We start from the raw sequence: 24,197 nt of genomic DNA, 5'->3' as shown, positions 1-24,197 counted from the left end.
CATTATGGACTTTTAACTACTACATGAGCTCTTAGTATTTTTAGTATCACAGACAAGACCCAACATCAACTGCAAAAATTGGGAGTTAACTGTCCACATTTAGGCCCACTTCCTCTTGGCATTGCTTTTCTCTAGAGTATCTATTTTTCTGCATAGGGAAGCAATCATGAGACTGATAGAAAGATTGACAGATGAGGAATCCTGAAATCCTGGGCTTATTTCCAGGCTAGTGTGTGGTGGCTGCATGGTGTAGTGCAAAGAATATATATTTGGGAGCCTGAGACCTGAGTTCAAGTCCCAGCACCAATTTGTGATAGCTGTTGGACAAATCACTTTACCTGTCTAAGCCTCAGTTTCCTCATCTGTAAAATGGGGATAATTTCTGCACTACATATCTCATTGCTGTTTCTAACATGTAGTACTTTTCTAGCCTTCAACCTCTGGGATTAGAGCAGGGTTGGGGAACACCTGTGACCTCGAGGCCACGGCTTTCCCACCCCTGCATTAGACCGTTTGTCTGGCAGAGATACCGAAGTTAAGCCTATCTAGGTATGGGAGAAGTACCAAGGTTTCTTCCAACCTGAGATTTTGTGATTTGGTGAGTAGAGACTGAATTTGGAGTGTTTTCAAGGCATGGAAGATGGCTTACACAAGTTCATGAAAGTGGGAGAGGGTAGTACAAGACTAAGGAACAGCAGCTGAACAGTCCAGTTTAGCTAGAATGTAGAGTTTTTGTTGTTCTTCAGTCATTATAGTCGTGATCCCATTTGGGGTTTTCTGGGCAAAGATACTGGAGTACCATTTCCTTCTGCAGCTCATTTTACAGATGAGGAAACTGAGGCAAACAGGGTTAAGTGTCAGGGTCACCCAGCTAACAAGTGTCTGAGGCCAGATCTGAATTCAGGTCTTCCTGACTCCAGGTCTGGCACTCCTGTACCACCTAGCTGCCCTTAAAGGGAAGCAGTGTTAAATAAATAAATTTGGAGTCAGATTGCTAAAGGACTGTCAGTGTTAGGCAAATTAGTTTGTACTTTATTCTGGAAGCAATAGTAAGCCAATAAAATTTCTTGAACACAGAAGAAACATGGTAAGAGTTCTTGAGTTGACTTCCCTTCTAGAATTTCAGGCCATAGGATCCTACCTATTTCTATCTTTGAACTCTGAAATTTACTCAGCTGAAGGCTGGGCTATACCTCAAACTATACACACTGCTGTAACCTTATTTCTCACCAAGTTTAAGATGGCGAGGTCACTTCCTCTCATGAATTCATTCATTTCTTTTTTAAGGTGATTTTTATTTATAAGTATATTTTTGATGGTAGCTAGGTGGCACAGTGGATGGAGGGCTGGGCATGGAATCTGGAAAACCTGAGTTCCGATCAGGCTGTAAATACCTTCTAGTTGTCCCTTGCAAGTCATTTGCCCTCTGTATACCTTTCCTCATCTGTAAAATGGGGATAATAATAGTATCTACCTCACTGGGTTATTGTGATGATCAAATGAGATCTTTTGTATTTACATCACCGAGGCTTCATTCAATTTTTTTTTCTTTTATTCTGGATTTAAACAACAAAAAAGAGCATTTTCATACCCACAGCAGAACACAAAAGGGAGATTCAGTTTCATATAAAATCCCATTTTATACTACTTGCTTTTCAAAAGGTATTATATACATACATGTAGTAATTTCTATATGTTGCTTTCACAGTGGTCTCGCTCATCAGTGTTTCCTTCTAAACTTGCTATTCTCTGTGCATTTTTAAAATTCAAAATTTTATTTTTTCCCAATTACATGTAAAAACAATTTTTAACGTTCATTTTTTAAAATTTCGAGTTCCTGTAGTGGGAGAAGAGGAAAAGATGAAGCAGAAAAGGATAAATTACATCACATGAAGAGGCACAAAGACATATTACAGTAGAGAGAAAGAAGGGAGGGAGATAAGCATTATTTGGAACTTTACTCTCATAGAATTTGGCTCAAGGAGGGAATAACATACTCAGTTAGGTATAGAAATTTAACTTGCCATATAGGCAGTAGGAGGGGAAAGGGGAAAGAAAAGGAAGTAGGGATAGAAGGGAGGGAAGAAGTAGTAAGGGAAAAGGGAAAGAAAAGGGAGAGGACTAGTAGAAGGGAGGGCAGATTGGGAGAGGTGGTGGTCAAAAGCAAAACTCCAGTGAGGAGGGAAAGGGAGAAAAGGAGACAGGAAAGCATAAACGGGGGGAGGGGAGATAGGAGGGAGAGTAAGACACAGATTGTAATCATAACTATAAATGTGAATGGGATGAACTCTCCCATAAAATGGAAATGGATAGCAGAATGGATTAAAAACCCTAATCCTACAATACATTGTTTACAAGAAACACATTTGAAACAGAGGGATACACACAGAGTAAAGGTAAAAGGCTGGAGCAGAATATATATATTATGCTTCAGCTGAAATAAAAAAAAGCAGGGGTAGCAATCCTGGTCTCAGACAAAGCAAAAGCAAAAATAGATCTTATTAAAAGAGATAAGGAGGGAAACTACATCCTACTAAAAGGCACCATAGACAATGAAGTAATATCATTACTAAACATATATACACCAAGTGGTACAGGATCCAGATTCTTAGAGAAGTTCAGGGAGTTACAGGAAGAAATAGAAAGCAAAACTATACTAGTGGGGGACCTCAACCTCTCCTTCTCTGAACTAGATAAATCTAACCACAAAATAAACAAGAAAGAAGTTAAGGAGGTGAATAGAATTTTAGAAAAGTTAGATATGGTAGACCTCTGGAGAAATTTGAATGGGGATAGAAAGGAATGTACTTTTTTCTCAGCGGTACATGGCACTTACACAAAAAATGACCACGTACTAGGGCATAAAAACCTCACAATCCAATGCAGAAAGACAGAAATGTTAAATGCATCCCTTTCAGATCATGATGTAATAAAAAATTATATGTAATAAAGGGCTAAAATTTATTTGGAAACTAATCTAATCTTAAAGAATAAGTGGGTCAAACAACAAATCATAGAAACAATCAATAACTTCATCCAAGAGAATGACAATAATGAGACAATATACCAAAACTTATGGGACTCAGCGAAAGTAGTTCTTAGGGGGAGTTTTATATTTCTAAATGAATAAAATAGAAAAAGAGGAGATCAGTGAATTGGGCACGCAACTGAAAAAACTAGAAGAAGAATGAATTAAAAATCCCCCAATTAAATACTAAATTAGAAATACTGAAAACCAAAGGAGAGATTAATAAAATTGGAATTAAGAAAACTACTGAACTAATAAATAAAACTAAGAGCTGATTTTATGAAAAAACCAATAAAATAGATAAACCTTTAGTTAATTTAATTTAAAAAAAGAAAGAAGAAAACCAAATTACCATTGTCAAAAATGAAAAGGGTAAATTCACCACCAGTGAAGAGGAAATTAAAACAATAATTAGGAACTATTTTGCCCAATAAATTTATTACCAATAAATTTGACAATCTTAATGAAATGGATGAATATTTACAAAAATATAAGTTGTCCAGATTAGCAGAAGAGGAAATAACATACTTAAATAACCCCATCTCAGAAAAAGAAATTGAATAAAATTTTGAGTTCCAAATTCTCTTGCTCCCTCCTTGCCCATTTCCCTTCTTGAGAAGGCAAGCAGTTTGATATAGGTTATACATGTGTAGTCATACAAAACATATTTCCATGTTAGCTATGGTTGTGAAAGAAAACACAAACAAAAAACCCCAAGAAAAATAAAGGGTTTTTTTGGGTGAAGCAGTCGGGGTTAAGTGACTTACCTAGGGTCACATAGCTAATGAGTATTATGTGTCCGAGGTCAAATTTGAACTCAGGTCCTCTTGACTTCAGGGCCAGTGCTCTATCCACTGCGCTGCCTAGCTGCGCTGAAAAATAGTTTTTAAAAGTGTGCTTCAAACTGCATTCAGGCTCCATCAGTTCTTTTCTCTGGAGGTGGATAGCATTTTTTATCATAAGTCCTTCAGCATTTTCCTGGATTACTGTATTGTTGAGAATAGCTAAGTCATTCACAGTAGATCATTGCACAGTATTGCTGTTATTGTGTACACTGTTCTCTTGGTTCTGCTCACTTCACTTGGCATCAGGTCATGTAAGTCCAGATTTTTCTGAGAGCATCTTGCTGAGTTTTTTTTTTTAGTTTTTTTGAGAGCATTTCTTATAACACAATAGCATTTCATCACAATCATATACCACAATTTTTTCAGCCATTTCCCAATTGATGGGTATCCCCTCAATTTCCAATTCTTTGCCACCACAAAAAAAGAGCTGCTATAAATATTTTTGCACATATAGGTCCTTTTTCTTTTCTTTTTTTAACCTCTTTGGGATACAGATCTAGTAGTGGTATTGTTGGGTTAAAGGGTATGCATGGTTTTATAGCCCATTGGGCATAGAGCCAAATTGCTCACTAGAATGGTTGATTTACCATTTACAGCTTCACCAACAGTGCATCAGTTTTCCCACATCCCCTCCAACATCTGTCATTTTCCTTTTCTGACATATTGTCCTATCTAATAGGTGTGGAATGATACCTCCAAGTTGTTTTAATTTGAATTTCTCTAATCAATAATGATTTAGAGCATTTTTTCACATGACTATAGATAGCTTTGATTATTTTGTTTGAAAACTGCCTATTTATATCCTTTGCTGTTTAGCATTTGGGGAATGACTTGTATTGTTATAAATTTGACTCAGCTTTCTATGTATTTGAGAAATGAGGTCTTTACCAGAGAAACTTGTAAAAAAATTTTCAGTTAACAATTACTGTGTATTTCCCTCCATTCTGTTTTCCCCATTTATTGTACTTTCTTCTTTCACCCTGTCCATCCTTAAAAGTGTTCTACTTATGACTACTGCCTCCCCCAATCTGCCCTCACTTCTATCAGTTCTCCCTCCCTTCTCTTACTCTTTTATCTTCTTCTTCTCCTACTTTCTTGTAGGACAAGATAGATTTCTGTACCCAACTGAGTATGTATGTTATTTGTTCTTTGAGCCAATTCCAATGAGAGTAAGGTTCAAGTGCTCCCCACCCCTGACTTTCCCCATCTTCTCCTCCAGTGTAAAAGTTTTCACATCTCCTTTATGTAAGGTAATTTACCCCATTCTACCCCTCCCTTCCCCCTTGTCCCAGTGCATCTCTCTTTCTCATCCCTTAATTTTATTTTTTTTAAGTAATCCTATCATATTCACTCACACTCATGCCCTTTGTCTATGTATATTCCTAACTGCCCTAATAATGATAAAGTTCTTAGGAGTTACAAGTGTCATCTTCTCATGTAGGAATATTGCCAATTTAACTTTATTGAATCCCTTATGATATCTCTTCCCTAGTTATCTTTTTATGCATCTCTTAAGTTTTGTATTTGAAAGTAAGATTTTCTTTTCAGCTCTGGTATCTTCATTAGGAATGTTTGAAACTCCTCTATTTAACTGAATATCCATTTTTCCCCTGAAGGATTATACTCAGTTTTGCTGTGTAGGTGATTTTTTGTTGTAATCTTAGCTCCTTTGCTTTCTGGAATATCATATTCCAAGCCCTCTGATCCTTTAACATAGAAATGCTAAATCTTGTGTTATCCTGACTGTGGCTCCATGATTTTTCAATTGTTTCTTTCTGGCTGCTTTGCAGTATTTTCTCCTTGACATAGAAACTCTGGAATTTAGTATAATATTCCTGGGAGTTTTCATTTTGGATCTTTTTCAGGAAGTGATCAATGCATTCGTTCAATTTTTATTTTACTCGCTAGTTCTAGAATATCAGGGCAGTTTTCCTTGACAATTTCTTGAAAGCTTTCAGGTAGTCCAGTAATTCTAAACTTATCTCTCCTTGATCTGTTTTCCAGATCAGGTTTTCCAATCAGATATTTCATATTTTCTTCTATTTTTTCATTCTTTTGATTTTGTTTGATTGTTTCTTGATATTTCATGGAGTCATTAGCTTCCACTTGCTCAATTCTAGTTTTTAAAGAGTTATTTTCTTCGGTGAACTTTTGTGTCTCCTTTTCCATTTGTTCAATTCTGCTTTTTAAGGAGTTCTTCCCTTCAGTGGGATTTTTGTGCCTCCTTTACCATTTGGCCAGTTCTGTTTTTTAAGATATTATTTTCTTTTTTTTTCTTATGCATTTTTTTATTTTTTGTTTTGAATTATCAACAATCACTTCCATAAGCTTTTGAGTTTTAAATTTTTCTCCTCCTCCCTCCCCACCTTCTCTCCTCAAGATAGTGCACAATCTGATATAGGCTATGTGTATATATATATATGTGTATATATATATATATATATATATACACACACACGCACACACACACATACATACACACATTCTTCTTAAACATATTTTCACATTAGTGATGTTGTAAGTAAGAATTAGAACCAATAGGAGGAACCACCAAAAAGAGGAAACAAAACACAACAGAAGAAAAAAAATAGCAAATGGTATGCTTCGATCTGCATTCAAACTCCATAGGTCTTTCTTTCGATGTGGATAGCATTTTCCATCATGAGGCCTTTGGAGATATCTAAAATCTTTGCATTGCTGATTAAGTCTATCTCATCGCACAGCATGGCTATTACTGTGTACAACGTTTTCCTGGTTCTGCTCATTTCTGTCAGCATCAGACCATACAAGTCTTTCCAGGTTTTTCTGAAGTCAGCCTATTCATCATTTCTTATAGTACAATAGTATTCCATTACATTCATATACCACAGCTTGTTCAGCCATTCCCCAATTGATGGACATCCTCTCAATTTCCAGTTCTTTGTCACCACAAAAAGAGCTGCTATAAATATTTTGGGTCCTTTTCCCATTTGTGTGATCTCTTTGGGATATAGCCCTAGAAGTGCTATTGCTGGGTCAAAGGGATGCACATTTTTATAGCCCAAGATGTTATTTTCTTCAATGTTGTTGTTTTTTTTAATGCATCCTTTACCAAGCTGTTGACTCTTTTTTCATGATTTTCTTGTATCACTCTTGTTTCTTTTTCCAATTTCCCTCCTAACTCTTTTACTTGAGTTTTCAAATCCTTATTGAGCTCTTCCAGGAATTCTTTTTATGGGCCTGAGACCAATTTACATTTTTCTTTGAGGCTTTGGTTGTACCTGTTTTGATTGTGATGTCTTCTTCTGATTTTGTGTTTTGCTTTTCCCTGTCACCAAAGTAACTTTCTAAGGTCAGGTCTTTTTTTTTTTTTGGTTGTTTGCTTATTTTTCCAGGAGCCACTAGGTGGTGCAGTGACTAAAGTTCCAGGCCTGGAATCAGGAAGAATTGAATTCAAATGTGACCTCAGACACTCGCTGGCCGTGTGACCCTGGGCATGTCGCTTAAATTTGTTTCCCTCAGTTTCTTCATGTATAAAATGAGCTGGAAATGGAAATGGCAAACCACTCCAATATCTCTGCAAAGAAAACCCCAATGGGTCACAAAGAGTCAGACATGAAATAGCTGAAGAATGATTAAATATTTTTAGAGCCTATTTCTTGACTTTTGACTTTATGTTAAAGTTGGGCTCTACTTCTGAGGTGGAGGGGTCACTGTCTAATGCTTACGGTTTTTTTGCATCTATTCTCAGAGGCTAGTTCTGGGAATCTGTAAGTTTTCAGTTCTTTCAAAATGGTATAATCTAAGGAGAGGTGTGTTTAGTATTCTCCTGGCTTATGTTCTGTGAGTGATCTCATACTCTCTTTTCTGCCCTGGAACTGTGACCAGGATCCCCACTCCCCTGCAGTTACATGCTCTGTGTGCTAGTGTTCCTCGTGGCCCTAGGACTAGGACCCCAGGACTGCAACCCAGATCCATGTAGGGGCAATGCAACAGAGTTCTACACCCCATGCCAGCAAAAGGACTTTTGTAATCTCCTCCTGACAGTTGCCTGACCCCTTTACCATTTGTGGGCTAACAGTTCAGGAGCTACTGCTGCCAATTCAGTTGCCCCCAAAGCCTGCTGAGGCGCTGCATACTGCTGGCTTTCTGGGGAGGTACCTTCACTGCACCGTGCTACACTCTCACTCCAGTGCAACACACTGTTCCTACCCAGGACCTTGGGCTAGAACAGTGTTTCACCCTGTCCTTTTTTGGGGTTCTGCCACTCCAGAATTCATTTTGAGGTATTATTTTAAAGTTGTTTGGAAGGGAATTTGGGAGAGCTCAGGAGAGTCCCTGCCTTTTCTTTGCCATCTTGGCCCACCTTCTCACTTGTGTACATTTAAAAAAATGTTGCAGTGACCCTCTTTTTGGACATCACTATTGCTACCTACCCAACATCCTTCTCTCCTTCCTTCCAATAACCAAGACAAAAGGAAAACAAACAAAGCTTGTAACAAATAAGCACAGCCAATCAAAATTTACCCAAACAGTAGCCATGTCCAGAAATGTTTATCTCCTTCTCCCCGTTGTATCCCTCACCTTTCTGTCAAGAGGTGTGTATACATGTGTCATCATAGTTTGTCTGGACATGTGGTTGGTTATTGCTTTGATAAGAGTTCTTTCAAAGTTATTTTTATTTACATTGTTGTTTTCCTTATATAAATTGTTCACCTGGTTGTGCTCACTTCACTCTAAATCAGTTCATATTTGCTATGGTCCAGTAATATTCCATTACATTCATTTACCACAATTTGTTCATCCATTCCCTTGGATTCTAGTTCTTTTCAATTCTTGCCTCTTTAATTCCTCCCTGTAAGACTGGGAAGTTTGCTTTGCTTTTGCCTAGTCTCTCCCTGATATTGTCCTCCGTTTTTAATTCCCCTCTTTCCTATCCAAACTTGTTTCCCTGTTGAGTTTTATGTATTTTCACACCAGACTCTTGTGTATGTCTGTGTTAACTCACCTTTGTCCATTTCAGCTGAGTGAGGTTCAGCTGATGCCCACTCTCCCTGCCCATTCTTCCATGTCTGCATATTCTTCTCCTTACACACCCCATTTGTAAGATAATGATGGTGATGATAGAGATAATAGTTATATAGCCTTTGTCATGTGCCAAGCACAGTGCTAAGCACTTTACAAGTATTATGTCATCTGATCCTCACAACAACCCTGAGAGGTAAATATTATCCCCTTTTTACAGATGAGGGAAAGGGTCACACAGCTATTACATGTCCAAGACCATATCTGAACTCAGGTCTTCCTCACTCAAGGCCTGGACCTTTATCCATACCACCATCTAGCTGCCAATAGCAAGGTCAACATCCTTGTTTTTCCTTTCTACACTATTGTATTCCTCCTTTTGCCTTCCTTCTCTTTCACCCCATCATATTCTCAGAACAGAACCAGTCTACCCTAGGACCTCTTTTTCTTTTTCTTTTTCTTTTTTAAAATTTTTTATTTTTTTTATATAAACTTATTTTTAGCCTTCAACACTCACTTCCACAAGCTCCTGAGTTCCAAATTTCCCCCATCTCCCCCTCCCCCACCCCAAGATGGCATGCATCCTGAATATCACTTCCCCTAGTCTGTCCTCTCTTCTCTCTGCCCTTCTCTTATCCCCTTCCCCTTCTATTTTCCTGTAGGGCAGGATAGACTTCTCTACCCCATTTCCTGTATTTCTTATTTCCCAGTAGCATGTGAAAACATTTTTTTTAAACATATGTTTTTAAAACTTTTAGGTTTCAAATTTTCTCTCTTCCTCCCTCCCCACCCACCCTCATTGAAAAGGCAAGCAACTCAATACAGGTTGTACATGTGCAGTTATGCAAAACACTTCCATAGTACACATGTTATAAAAAACTAACTCTATTTCCCTTAATCCTATCCTGCCCTCCCATTTATTCTATTCTTTCCTTTGACCCTGTCCCTCCTCAGAAGTATTTAACTTCTGATTATCCCCTTTCCCAATCTGCCCTCCTTTCTATCATCCCCCTGCTCCCTTGTCCCCTTCTCCCCCTATTTTCCTGTAGGGTAAGACAGATCCATACCAATGAATGTGTATTATTCCCTCCTTAAGCCAAATCCTATGAGAAAAGATTCACTCATTCCCTCTCACCTTCCCCTGTTTCCCCTCCACTGTAAGAGACTTTCTTTTCTGTTTTTTTTTTTGTGAAATAATTTACCCCAATCCACCTCTCCCCTTCTTCCTCTCCGAGTACAATCCTCCCTCATCCCTCAACTCCATTCTTCAGATATGACCCCTTAATCTTCAACTCACCCGTGCCCTCTATCTATCTATCTATACATACATGTAATTTTTTTCCTTCCAACTACCCTAATACTGACAAAGGTCTCATGAGTTATAAATATCATCTTTCCATGCAGGAATGTAAACAGTTCAATCTTAATAAGTCTCTTATGATTTCTCTTTCCTGTTTACCTCTTCATGTTCCACTTGAGTCCTGTATTTGAAAGTCAAATTTTCTATTCTCTGGTCTTTTCATCAGGAATGTTTGAAAGTCCTCTATTTCACTGAATGACCATTTTTTCCCCTGAAGGATTATACTCAGTTTTGCTGGGTAGGTGATTCTTGGTTGTAATCCTATCTCCTTTGCCCTCCAGAATATTATATTCCATGCCCTGTGGTCCTTTAATGTAGAAGCTGCTAAATCTTGTGTTATCCTGATTGTGTTTCCACAGTACTTGAATTGTTTCCTTCTGGCAGCTTGTAATATTTTCTCCTTGACCTGGGAACTCTGGAATTTGGCTATAATATTCCTAGGAGTTTTCCTTTGGGGATCTCTTTCAGGAGGAGATCTGTGGATTCTTTCAATTTCTATTTTGCCCTCTGGTTCTAAATATCAGGGCAGTTTTCCTTGATAATTTCTTGAAAGATGATGTCTAGGCTCTTTTTTTGATCATGGCTTTCAGATAGTCCAATAATTTTTAAATTCTCTCTCCTGGATCTATTTTCCAGGTCAGTTGTTTTTCCAATGAGATATTTCACATTGTTTTCTAATTTTTCATTCTTTTGGATTTGTTTTATAGTGTCTTGATTTCTCATAAAGTCACTATCTTCCAATTGCTCTATTCTAATTTTTAAGGAAGTATTTTCTTCAGTAATCTTTTGGACTTCCTTTTCCATTTGGCCAATTTTTCTTTTTAGGGCATTTTTCTCCTCATTGGCTTTTTGGACCTCTTTTGCCATTTGGGTTAGGCTATTTTTTAAGGTGTTATTTTCTTCAGTATTTTTTTGGGTCTCCTTTAGCAAGCTGTTGACTTGTTTTTCATGATTTTCTTGCATCACTCTCATTTCTCTTCCCAGTTTTTCTCTGCTTCTCTTACTTGCTTCTCAAAATCCCTTTTGAGCTCTTCCAAGGCCTGGGACTGATTCATATTTTTCTTGGAGGCTTTGGATGTAGGAGCTTTGACTTTGTTGTCTTCTTCTGGTTGTATATTTTGATCTTCTTTTTCACCAAAGTGAGATAATATAGTCTGACTCTTTTTGCGCTGCTTGCTCATGATCTTGGCCAATTACTTGAGTTTTAAACTCTTTGTTAAGGTAAGAGTCTGCTTCCAATGTAGAGAATGTACTGTCCCAAGCTTCAGGGGTTTGTACAGCTGTTTTTAGAGATACTTGTAGGGACTTGGAAATTTTCAGTTCTTCCAAGGTGGTATGATAAGGGGCGAAGTGTTTACTCCTTTCCTGGCCTGTGACCACAAGTACTCCTTTCTGTCCCGTAACTGTGAGGAGGGGTTCCTCTCTACAGCCAGTACAAGCTCCACCATGCCAGCGCTCCTCCTCACCCCAGCACTGCCGCTCAGAACTGTGACCCAGATCCAAACACGGGCAAAGCAAGAGATTCCTGCTTCAACACTGGCCAAGAGATCCGTGCAATCCCTCTCTGATCAGCCACTGGATTCCCCCTCAGTCTGTGGGCCGGAAGCTTGGGAAGCAGCTGCCCCCCCCCACGCCATGCTCTTGGGGAATGGAGCTGAGACCCCGCCTTCCTCTCTTAGCACTGCAGAAAGAGACTTTTCCCACTGACCTTCTAAGTTGTCTTTGGCATTTGTGGATTGAGGAGTCTGGAAAGCTTCACAGCTGCCCGTGATTCACTCCTCTGAGGCCTGCTCCAGGTTTGCTGCGGGCGCTGCGCTCCCAGCCCTGTGTGATACACCTTTCTGATCAATCATCCAGGTTGTCTTGGGCTGGAAATTTGTTTCACTCTGTCTTTTTGTGGGTTCTGCTGCTTCAGAATTTGTTTAGAGCCATTTTTGATGAGTGTTTGGAGGGGTTTGGGGGAGAGCTCAAGCAAGTCACTGCTTTCACTCGGCCATCTTGGCTCCGCCCCCTAGCACCTCTTTTTCTAACTAAACTCCCTCAGTACCCCATGAAGTCATTAAAATTTCAAAGGACTACTTGTTTCTTTTCCCCCATTAGAACATTAGTGCCATAGCATCATGTAGCTCTTCCCAAATGCTCAAATAAATGTACCTTTTTAGGTTTCTCCAGACCCTTATGTTTGTGTTTCAGCATTTTTACTCAGCTATGGTCTTTTCATCAGAAATACTTTAAAGTCCTCAATTCCATTAAAAATCCATTTTTTTCCCAGTAGGATTACATTTAGTTTTGCAGAGTAAGTTTTTCTTGATTATAAGCTCATATCTTTTGCCTTTTGGAACAAAGCTACTAGGTACTATGTAAACTGGCCTGTAGCATCTTGGCTCTTGAACTGTCTTTTTGGATACTTGCAATTTTTTTTCTTTGATGTAAGAGTTTAGATTTTAGCTTTGACATTCCTGGGACTATTCCTTTTGGGGTTCCTTTCAGCACAATGGGTAAATTCATTCTGTCATTACTTTGTCCTCTGGTTCTGATAGATTTGAGTAATCTTCATCTGTGATTCCTTGTAAAAGAGTGCCTAGTGCTTTTAAAAATCATGGCATATAAGGAGTCCATTCTTAAATTTTTTTTTTTTGATGAGGCAGTCAGGGTTAGGTGACTTGCCCAGGGTCACACAGCTAGTAAGTGTCAAGTGTCTTAAGGCCAGATTTGAACTGAAATCCTCCCGACTCCAAGGCCAAAGCTCTATCCACTGTACCATCTAGCTGCCCCTTGCTTCTTAAATTTTCTCTTGACTTGTTTCCAGATAAGTTGTTTTTTTATCTCAATTATCTTAAATTTTCTTCCATTTTTTTCCAATCTTTTTATTTTCTTCTAATATATCTTATTATTTCATGGAACCATTTATTTCTGCGTGGCCTGTTCTGGTTTTCAGAGATTTTCTTTCTTGGGTAAAGTTTACCACTTGTCTTTTAATCTACCTATTCATCTTCCAGTTATTTCCTTCAGGGCTTTTATTTCATTTTTATATCTCTTGCTGTACGGGGGCAGCTAGGTGGTGCAATGGATAGAGCGCCGGCCCTGAAGTCGGGAGGACCTGAGTTCAAATCCGGCCTCAGACCAAACACTTGACACTTACTAACCGTGTGACTCCGGGCAAGTCATTTAACCCCAATGGCCTAAAAATAAAAAAATAAATATCTCTTGCTCTATTTTTTCTAGGTATGTTCATAGAATCCTTATGAAATCCATTTTTCCTATGCTTGTGTTTGTTAAGGGTTCAGACATGTAATAATTATTGATACTTATGGGTGTGTTCTTTTATGTATTTATCTCTCTAGCTTCATTACCTGGATTCCATCGTTGTGGCAGATCCAGGGTTTATCCCTTGCTGCACTTTTGAGTGGAATGATTAGCCCTGCTTGGTCTTACCTTGGGTCCCCAGAGTGCTAGGGATGACCCCTACTTCTTGGGTTTAGGCTCCTCTGGATCTTTGGGGTTCAAAGCACTGGATCTTTAGGGCCCCTTCTGATATCTCAGGACAGAGCATTAAGTAATATAATAGCCCTTACTGTCCCAGTCTGTTTGCACTGTGTTCGTCAGCACTTGGCTGGTTACTGCCTGGTACTGCTCCCTGAGGCTTTCAGGGTCCCCAGTGTGGGGCTTTTTGACCATCTTAGGGCTTTCTAAGGGGAACCCTCTGATTTTGCTGCCTCTCAACTTAACGTCTTATAGGCTACATTTGTCCTATCTCTGGTCACATGACAATCTCTTTGCTTAAAGTAGAAGGGAACCCCTTTTCCTTTTTCCCTTACGCTTTTGATAGTTTTGAGGTGGAAGATGCTTCTGGATCCCTTTTGGTGTAGTATGAATTTCAGGGTTTTGTTGGAGTAGTTATGTGTAAGCTGGGTGGCTTACTCTCTTGTTTAGGTAGCCATCTTTGCCAGAATTTGGCTCAACTGATTTCTGCTGCAGTACCCATTTGTTGTTTGTCAGAATCAAGTCTGGTGTTCCAGTCTCCTTTTCAGCTTCTTTCCTTTTCTGAAATGCAGCCTTAGGCCTCTCTGAGAGACACCGGGACTAAGAAGGTAATTGTCCCTCTGCACTCTGCCCTGCTCAGATTCCCATCTGGAGCATTGTGTTCGGGACTGTGTGCCACAGTATAGAAAGAACATTGATAAGCTGGAGAGTGTCCAAGGAGCGTGATCAGAGTGGTTGTGACTGTGCCATCTGCGTTTTGAGAACATGCCACGTGAAGATTCTCAGAAGGAACTGAATATGGTTAGTATGTAGAAAACTTTGGGGGAACACTGTAATTGTTTTCAAGTATTTGAACTAGCATGTGAAAAAGGGCTTAGATTTGTTTTATTTAAATCCTAATTCCACACCGTAAGGGATGGCAGAAAGATAGATTTCGGCTCCATGCCAAAAACGAAACAAAACAAAACCCTTCTGACAGAGCTGTGTAAAAGTGGAATGAGCTGCTGTGGGAGGTAGTGAGTTTCTCCTCACCAAAGTTTCTTCAAGGAAAGATTGGATGCTTATTTGTCGAGTATATGGTAAAGTGGATTGAATGTTCATGAAGATTGAACTAGATGACCTTTGAAGTTCCTTCCAACTTTGAGATGTTCAATTCTAGGCTAGATAAGAACAATAACTCATATTTATATAGTACTTTAGGATTTACGAATCACTTTCTTCACAGTAATCCTATGGGGTTAAGTAGTGCAAATACTTTTATCCCCATTTTACAGATGAAGAAACTGAGACTTTGAGAAGTTGAGTAATTTGTAGTCACACAATTTTGTATGAGGGGATATTTGAAACTTATTTCAATTTGTTTATTTGTTTACTCATTTATTTAATAAACATTAAGTACCTACTAAGTCCCTTACTCTTAGCTGTCTAGTAGGGTAGATAGCATGTGGACAGAAATAGCTAAAATACAGAGAGCGGTATATATAAGATGTCGTAAGAATTTTGATGAAGTGGAGATGACTTTCATCAAAGGGAATCAGGGAAGGCTTCATGAAGGAGGTGGCACTGGAGTTTGATCTTAAAGAATAGGATTTCAGCCCATGGATGGCAGAGTGGTAGAGAGGTGAAAGCAGGCCAACATTCCAGGAGGGGAAACAGTTGGCAAAAGTTCCATGTAGGGAAGCATGGGTTACATAAAGAGGCAATCAGTACTGTCATTCAGCTGAAGATGTACTTGAAGTGGGTAGATTGGATCCAGATTGTGGGAAGTCTTGACTGTTGGGAGTGAGGAGTTTGACCTTCATTCAACAGGCAATTGGGTTTTAAGGACATTAAAACATTTTAAGCAGTGGCTTTGCATTTGCCCCACCCCAGGAAAACAGAGCCTAGGTTCCTACTGAATGAGAGCCCTCTCCATTCTGTTGAGGGTGGGTAGAGAGGGAGGGAAGGTATGCTGTAATGAGAGGATAGGAATGTAGATGGATGGAGGGACAGGGGAAACTTTGGGGCTGTATTGTATGGAAGTAAGATCTTACACTACTGTCTAAACTGTGTCTTTCAGTAGGTATTGGCCTGGCCACCTCTCAGTCGATTTGAGAGAGCTGATGCCTTCTCCCCCCTTCCCTCCCCTGTCCCCTTCATGCCTTCTTTGATGTTTCCCCTTGTTCTTTCCTCTTCAGGTCCCTGGTCGCCGCCTGCCTGTCTGTCTTTGTGAGTGGAGTGGCAGGGCAGTGCAAGGTGGTGTGTACCCAGGCATGCTGTACTGAGGAGGAGCCAGGTACTCTCCCAGCACTGACCTGCCTGCCTGCCTGCCTGCCCATCTGCCTGCTTGCCCACCCTCCACTGCATTTGGGCTGGAGAGGCCCACTCCTGTGCTGGACAGGAGCCAGAGAACTTGGGCAAATCAACTTACTATGAAGAAGGGAGCTAGCTGGACAGCCTAACTCCAGCAAGGCCTTGGTAGATCAGGTACCAGTCTTGAGTCTTGGAAAGAAGAAACTTCTAGAGCTTGGCAGAGAAAGACCCCAACCTCCTTCAACAACAACTTGACAACCTGACAAGCTCCTTCCCTTCCTCCATTAATAGCTGATCTCCTGTTCCCTCCCTTTGGGGAGGAGCTGCCCCACTGGTGCTCCATCCGTTTATGATGGTAATGGGGGCTATAAACTGACACTGGGAAGCTCAACATTCTGACTAAGCTGGGAGGGGCAGAAGGAAAAAGGAGTGGAAGATTGGAGAGGGTCTGATGATGGGGAGCTCTCTGGTTGGACCTGTTGATTCTCTGACTTGGAAGGAGGAGGTCAGGAATACTGCCAGTACCCTTGGAGGGACCATCACTTACTGGTGATTGTTCTCCCTTACCCTGCCCTTCAGGGGCTTGGGAAGCTGGAGCCTCCTTATCAGGGTAATTAGCAGCAGACCCTGGACTGAGACTGGCTTCTGTCTCATTGACTGCTTCTCTGCTGAGTGGATCCTGCCTGCTGTACACCACACATACTAGCTGTGCACCCTGACCCTGTGGGGGGAGGCGACGGGAGAAGGGGTGAGGGTAGGCATAGATCTTCAGTGCCTTGGGCACTGAACTTAATCAGCACAGTGACAGCCCAGAGGGTCAGGGGACACTGAGGGGATTGCTTGCCTAGCTTTTCCTTCTACCTATTCTCCAGTTGTCACAGGAAAGGTACTTGGGCCCCAATCTCTGGACACTGAGGTCTAGGGCTTCAGGAACCAGAACTGGGGAGCTTTGGGGCGGGGAGGCAGATAGTGACAGTTCCCAGGCTAGGATTGAATCGTTTGGATATACTGCTGCCTGGACACAGACTTGTCTAGGTAGCACTATTGAGAGCCAGGCTCAGCACTATGGAGCAGTTTCTTGCCTTTGGGGTCAAAGGCTCGGATTATGGAGCAGCTAACTGAACAATAGCTACAGTGCAATCCCAAGGAGGAGTAGGTGTTGGGCAGGGGATGCCCTCGGAGATCTTGGATCAGGCCACCATCCTCATCCCTTGGGTCCAGGCCCAGACTAGCCTGTTCCCTCCCCTCCCTTACTCTAACTTATCCCATCCTACCTGGAGGCAGCCCTTCACCATGGCTGAACATCTGGAGCTCCTGGCAGAAATGCCCATGGTGGGCAGGATGGGTACCCAAGAACGGCTTAAGCATGCACAGAAGAGGCGGGCCCAACAACTGAAGAAGTGGGCCCAGGCTGAGAAAGAGGCCCAGGGCAAGAAGGGCCACTTGGAAAAGAAGCGTAAAACCTCTGCTGTAATCAAGGAGAAACGCGTGCTCTTCCCCCCAAGTATCACCTTGCTGGAAGCAGCGGCACGCAATGACCTGGAAGAAGGTAAGGGTCTTGGGAATGGTGCCTCTAGCCACCTCTACAAGGTTCTGGCCTCCAGAACATCACATATGGGAATGCAACTCGTTTTCCTGGGCTCCTGCTATGGGGCAGTCACCTTTTCTTCATTCAGCTTGCCAGATTATGGAAAAACAGATGTCTGGTGAAAAGAACATTGATCTTCAACCCAAATCCTTGTTCTGCCATGTACTAGGTGTATGACCCCAAGAAAGCGGCATAGTGAATGTTGGCTCTGGAGGCAAAGGCTTTGGGTTCAGTTCTAATCTCTGAAATTTGCCACCTGGCTGACCTTGAGCCTTAGGCCTCAGTTTCCTTATTTGCAAAATGTGAGGATTGGATTAGATGGTCTTTGAGGTCCCTTTTAGTTCTTGATTTATGATCCTTGGAGCCTTAGTTACTTAACCGCTCTGTTTCTCAGATTTCTAATATGCAAATTGGGCATGATAATCTTTTGCTAACCTTCCATGGGGTAGTTGTGAGCACTTTGTAAACTGTATTTAAGTATGGTCACTCTTTGTGCAATGAAAAAGGGAGGAAAAGGCTCAGAGGGCTTACAGAGGATAAGGGAGCAGGACAGCTGCTGTTCTCCCTAGGCCATCCTCCTCAGAGACAGGAGCACATCCACTGACACTTCAGTCCTCCTATGCATCAGAGGGTTGTCTAAAATGGGAGTGGGGCTGGAGAAAAGCATTGCTCTAGGCAGTCTGGTTCTAGCCGTGTCTTCTGCTTTTCCCAGGCTGGTACCCCTGGAGCTATACCAATAGGGTTTAATTCATCAAGCATAGATTCATGGGCTTGAGAGCTGAGAGACCCAAGAGATCATCTGATCCAACTCTCTGTTTTTATAAATAAGAAAACTGAGGCCCCAGGAGGTGAAGGGGGTTTGTTTTAAGGTTATACAGCTCTATTAAGTGGCATCATGACTGTTTCCAATATGCCGTTCTACTACAAGTGTTCCTCGAGTGCTTTACTCTCTGTCCAGCCCCATCCAAAGTGATACTAGGATAGTAACTTAGGATTTTAGACTCATCGTGATGTTAGAGCAGAAAGGCAACATGAAAATCAAGTTCATCCCTTTCAATTTACAGAGGGAGAAATGACTTGCCTAAGGTCCTGCACTAAGTTTTGGTCTGGTATTCTTTTTATTATGCTATACCTTATATAGAGCAGGGCTTCTCAAACTTTTCCCACTCGAGACCCCTTTAGCCCTTCTTAAACTGTGGGTCTCGCTGAATAGAGTAAGTACACAAATCACAGGATCATTGATCTAGATCTGGAAGGGGCCTTAGAGGCCACTGAGTCTAACCCTCTCATTTTGCAGATAAGGAAGCTGAGGTACAGATATGTAGAGTGACATGTCTAGGGTCACACAGCTAGTAAGTGTCTAAAGCAGGATTTTGAACCCAGGCCTTCCTAACCCAACCTGATATCCTAACCGAAGAGCCTATTGGAAAGGAAACATTAATATCCATGAAATAATTAGAAAACAACTGTTGGTTGTTAGTCTGTTCTAGAGTCTTTGTGGGGTAGGAGAAGACCAACTCCCCTAGACCAACCCATATGAGGCAGTAACCAGCACTGTGTAATTTAAACTGGAAGTAATCATTCAGCATTGTTGACACATGGGGAAGTCAGAAGTGGTGAGCATGGGCTGGGGCTGTCCACAAGGCCTCATAAAGGAGGTGAGATGAGCTGGGTGAGCCATGAGAATGCAGAAAATCACTTTCAAAGTAAATCTGTATCTTAAGATACCTTACCTTAAGGTAATGCTTTCTCTCCATATTAAATAATTGAGATGGGGGAGGGCATGAATGACTGTAGCTTGGATTCAGTTAGCTGTGAGGAAAAGATTGACCTGGCTGGAGTGGAGAGTGTGTTGGAAAGCCTGGAGAGATAAGGTTGGTGTAGTTGGGTGGGGTCACTCTGTGGAAAGCCTTGAATGGGAGGTTGAGGAGTTTGAACTGCCGGGGTTAGCAACCTATAACCTGTGGCACAGAGGTGCTGTGGTATGTGGCACTCTCAAATTACTGATCTACTTCACAGCTTGAAAAAGTTACAGAAATACTCCACTTAGGGTATACGCTATGTCTAGGTTATAAAGGATATCCTAAGCAGAAAAGGAACTGCACCCAGATTTTACTCCTGCTGAACTTTTTGGCCAGGTTTTTATCTTTACCACCCTACTACTTAGGGAACTGAGGATACTGCTGCCACTATTTATGACGAAAGGTTCCCAGGCATGAAGAGCTTTTGTTACTGATGAGCCAGACACTCCCCTGCAGGATTGCCTTCTCTCACAAATATACTTTTCCATCAGTCCAGTATAGAACTCCCTCCTTAGTCTGTGTATCCTTGGAGCTCATGTGCAGAGTAGCAGCCTGAATTCTGGTTTGAGCAGGGAAGAAGGTCATTGTGGGCAGGGCCAGACTGTGAAGACAGGAGAGAAAGGACTGGTGGCAGTCAGTATGTCATGCCAGAAAGAGCAAGTATCAGAGCATGAGTTCATGTATCAGCTTTTCCACTTACTATCCATATAGTAAACAACTAGGTGGTGAATTAGATAGCAAACTGGACCTGGAGTTGGGAAGACCTGAGTTCAAATCCTGCCTCAGATACTTATTGCACAGCTCTAGAAGTCACTTAATCTCTATATGACTCAGTTTCATCATCTGCAAAATGATAATTAATGGCAGGATTGTTGTAAGGATAAAATGAAACATTTGTGGTGTTTTACAAATCTTTAGGTGCTATATAAATGCTAGTTGTTATTACTATTACTACTACTACTACTGTTAACTACTACTACTACTACTACTACTACTGCTGCTGCTACTGCCACCACTACCATCAGCACCACCACCGTCACCTTTGTAACTCTAGGCCATTCATTTCCTTTTTTCTAAGCCTCAATTTCCTTATATGTAAAATTACATTTGTACAGTAAAGTCAGTCAGCTAGCATTTATTAAAGACTTACTATGTGCCAAGCACTGTGCTAAGGTTCTAGAATACAAATATAACTTGCCTTCAAGGAGTTCACATTCTTTTTTTTCCCCCCTTTTTCCTTTTTGGTGAGGCATTTGGGGTTAAGTGACTTACCCAAGGTCACACAGCTAGTAAGGGTTAAGTGTCTGAAGCCAAATTTGAACTCAGGTCCTCCTGACTCCAAGGTCGAAGTTCTATCCACTGTGCCACCTAGCTGCCCTAGCTGCCCCCTAGGAGGTTACATTCTTTTTTTCCCCTTATCTACACACTCCTTTTATTTTTTAATTTTTCCATTGTCTCTTTTTTATTTATTAATTTATTTTGGTTTATCAACAATCACTTCCATAAGCTCTTGAGTTTTAAATTTTTCTCCGCCTCCCTCCCCACCTCCCTCCCCAAGATGGCACTCAATCTGATATAGGCTATATATATACATTCCTCTTAAACATATTTTCACATTAGTGATGTTGTAAGTAGGAATTAGAACCAATAGGAGGAACCACTAGAAAGAGGAAACAAAATACAACAGAAGAAAAAAATAGCAAATAGTATGCTTCGATCTGCATTCAAACTCCATAGTTCTTTCTTTGGATGTGGATAGCATTTTCCATCATGAGGCCTTTGGAGATGTCTTAGATCCTTGCATTGCTGAGAAGGGATAAGTCTATCAATATTAGTCATCGAACAACATGGCTGTTACAGTGTACACATTCTCCTGGTCCTGCTCACTTCACTCAGCGTCAGACCACACAAGCCTTTTCAAGTTTTTCTGAAGTCTGCCTGCTCATCATTTCTTATAGCACAATAGTATTCCATTACATTCATATACCACAACTTGTTCAGCCATTCCCCAATTGATGGGCATCCTCTAAATTTAGAAGCTTACATTCTAATGGAGGAAGACTACACCTAAGAGGAAATTTAAAGGGGAACAAGGATAAAAGTATCCAAGTTAGGGCTTGGTGGAGGAAGTCCAGAGTGCAGCCTGGAGAGGTTATTGTGAGGCAGGTACCTTGTAAACCTTAAAGCACTATAGAAATGTAATCTCCTAAGGGAAGTCGTATTTCTCTTCACTGGGCAGGCTTAGCTCTGCCTAACTATAGCTGCTTTTCACAAACTCTTTTACACTTCCTGTATTTCTGACCTTACAGATTCAACCGAAACTCCAAGGGTTTGCTCAGCTCTCTCCTTACTAAGTCCCAGGCCACAATTCCCAGGTCCCTCTGTTCTTCATGACAAGCTTGAGAAGAGGCAGTAGAGGACAGTTTCACTGCCATTTCTTTACTCAGTAATTCTAATCCTGGAGATTCCTCAAGTCCAGGACATGAGTTGAGCATCCTAGGTATGGGGATCCTAATGTTAGAGATATTCCTAAAGCCTTCACAGGACACTTCTGAACAGTGTGTAACCTACTGTTCCATAGGATTTAATAGTCATGATGATGAGGAGGAAGAGGAAGAAGATAGCTGAGGGTGTGTGTGTGTGTGTGTTCACACACAGATATATACATACACACACATATATACATCTATGTATCTATCTATATCCCTTTAAGATTTGCAAAGCATATGGCATATAGTATGTAATTTGAGGCAGGCACCATGAGGCAGGAAGTCCAAGAATCATCATCATTCATATTATTCCAGATAAGGAAGTAAAGCTAGGAGGAGTAAAATCACACAGCTGCTAAGTATGGGGATGGTGTTTGAGCCCAGCACTGTATCCACCATGCTGTGCCGTCTCAGCATTACAAGGCCCGGGCCCCATCCTCTTTGAGAGGAAACACAGAGGGTGAGAGGGACTAGGAGGAGATAGGAAGAAGGGAAATTTGAGAATACCAGAAGAGAATTTATATATACAGGGCCTTTGTCCTAAATGGGCATTAAAAGAAGCATTTGTCGATTTGGAAAGGGGCAGTGACAGAAAAGATGCTGGAAGAAAGGACGGGCAGAGTGTGCTCTATACTGGAAGCTGTTCCCTACTCTGGGCAGTGTAGTAGGTAATGTGGAGAAGAACGTGGACCCACAGAGCTGCTGTCTGTCTTTTGCTCTTAAGGAAGAATCTTAGAAAGGTCCTACTGTTTTAAGCTCGTTGGCAGACGTAAGTGGGAAGGTAAAAGAAAATGGCTAACTACCCTTGATCAGTTCAAATCACAAAGCTCAGATGAAGTAATCATGATGGAAGGGAGTTTAGCAACCATCTAGTTCATTCCATACCAATCTAAGCTGGGTTTATTTTTATTTTTTTGCTTTTTGGTGAGGAAGTTGGGGTCAAGTAACTTGCCCACGGTCACACAGCTAGTAAATGTCAAGTATCTGAGGCCACATTTGAACTCGGGTCCTCCTGGCTCCAAGACCAGAGCTCTATCCACTGTACGACCTAGCTGCCCCTCCTAAGCTGTTTTAAGCTCAGTGTCAGGCTTGTTCCAGAAGCAAGGAAAAGAGAAGAGTCCCTGCCTTTGGGATCTTACAGGCTATTTGGGTTTTTTTGGGTTTTGTTTTTAATTAATTAATTAATTAATTTATTTAGGCATTTGGGGTTAAGTGATTTGCCCAGGGTTACACAGCTAGTAAGTGTCAAGTGTTTGGTCTGAAGCTGGATTTGAACTCAAGTCCTCTTGACTTCAGGGCCGGTGCTGTATCCACTGCACCATCTAGCTGCCCCCTTTTACAGGCTATTTGGAGAAACAACTCACATACATCAAACAGAAGAGAAAGTAAAACAGTTTTTCCATCCATAAAATGAAAGTGTTGAACTAAGTCACAGAATCACAGAATCCCAGTAGTCATTGTTTAATCAAATGCACCCCAGAAAAGTTTTAAATCCCTTCTACAATATATCTAGCAAGTGATCATCCAGCCTTCACTTTAAGACCTCTAGTGATGGGCAGCCCTTCCTGAGATAATTCTTACTAGAAAGTTTTTCCTTATAGCAAATATAAATCTGCTTCTGTATCTATCACTACTAGTTCTTTATCTATCACTAGTAGCTCTGAGTTCTGCTATCTAGGGCCAAACAGAAAAATGTCTAATCCCTTTTCCCAAATAGAGTTCTTCCAAAACAGTGCACATGAGCATTTTTTGATTTGCCTTAATGATTATCTCATCCTTCAAAAAGCAGAGGAACCAGAGGGGACTTATTTTCCTGGATTGATTCTCACCACCAACAAGGAAGGAATCGGTTGTTGAGGATAGATAGACAACTCCATCTTAGAATTTGTGATAGAGGAAAGCCAAGCAGAGTCTGACATGCATCTTAAATTTTCAAAGGTTTCAGAGAAAGGGTAAATAGGATCCCATGACCTAAAATTATGTGGGAGTAATAGTCATCTCAAGAATGAATTGCTAAAGTTATAGCGAGAAACAGTTCCAGTGAGGAGAACAAGAGAATTATCTAAGGATATTACATATAAACCAACTTTGATTTTTAAAAGATGGTAACAGTAACAATAATAATAATTCAGGCAGCTAGGTGGCGCAGTAGATAGAGCATTGGGCTTGGAATTAGGAAGAATTTTTTTAGGCAATTGGCGGGGGTTAAGAGGCTTGCCCAGGGTCACACAGCTAGTAAGTGTCAAGTGTTTGGTCTGAGGCCAGATTTGAACTCATGTCCTCCTGACTTCAGGGCCAGTGCTCTA

At 41.0% G+C, this 24,197-nt stretch overlaps 1 protein-coding gene across 3 annotated transcripts in view; it reads left to right on the top strand.

The window, feature by feature from the left end:
- PPP1R16A (protein phosphatase 1 regulatory subunit 16A) overlaps window positions 1-24,197 on the top strand; it is a 108,641-nt gene that overhangs the window by 43,178 nt on the left and 41,266 nt on the right. The window contains exons 2-3 of one of the 3 annotated variants that reach the window (XM_020995007.2): window positions 14,361-14,521; window positions 15,898-17,561. In XM_020995007.2, coding sequence (XP_020850666.1) covers window positions 17,183-17,561 — 379 coding nt within the window. In that variant the 5' untranslated portion in view covers window positions 14,361-14,521; window positions 15,898-17,182. Of the gene's footprint in view, window positions 1-14,292; window positions 14,522-15,897; window positions 17,562-24,197 lie in introns of all 3 variants that reach the window. The other 2 variants (XM_020995005.2, XM_020995008.2) reach the window with 2 other exon arrangements.

Source organism: Phascolarctos cinereus, unplaced genomic scaffold (genome assembly GCF_003287225.1).
Source record: "Phascolarctos cinereus isolate Bilbo 61053 unplaced genomic scaffold, phaCin_HiC Scaffold_4;HRSCAF=312, whole genome shotgun sequence".
Classification (NCBI taxonomy): Eukaryota; Metazoa; Chordata; class Mammalia; order Diprotodontia; family Phascolarctidae; genus Phascolarctos; species Phascolarctos cinereus.
The sequence above is the reverse complement of the archived record's forward strand: the minus strand, read 5'-3'. Positions and strand labels throughout refer to the sequence as shown.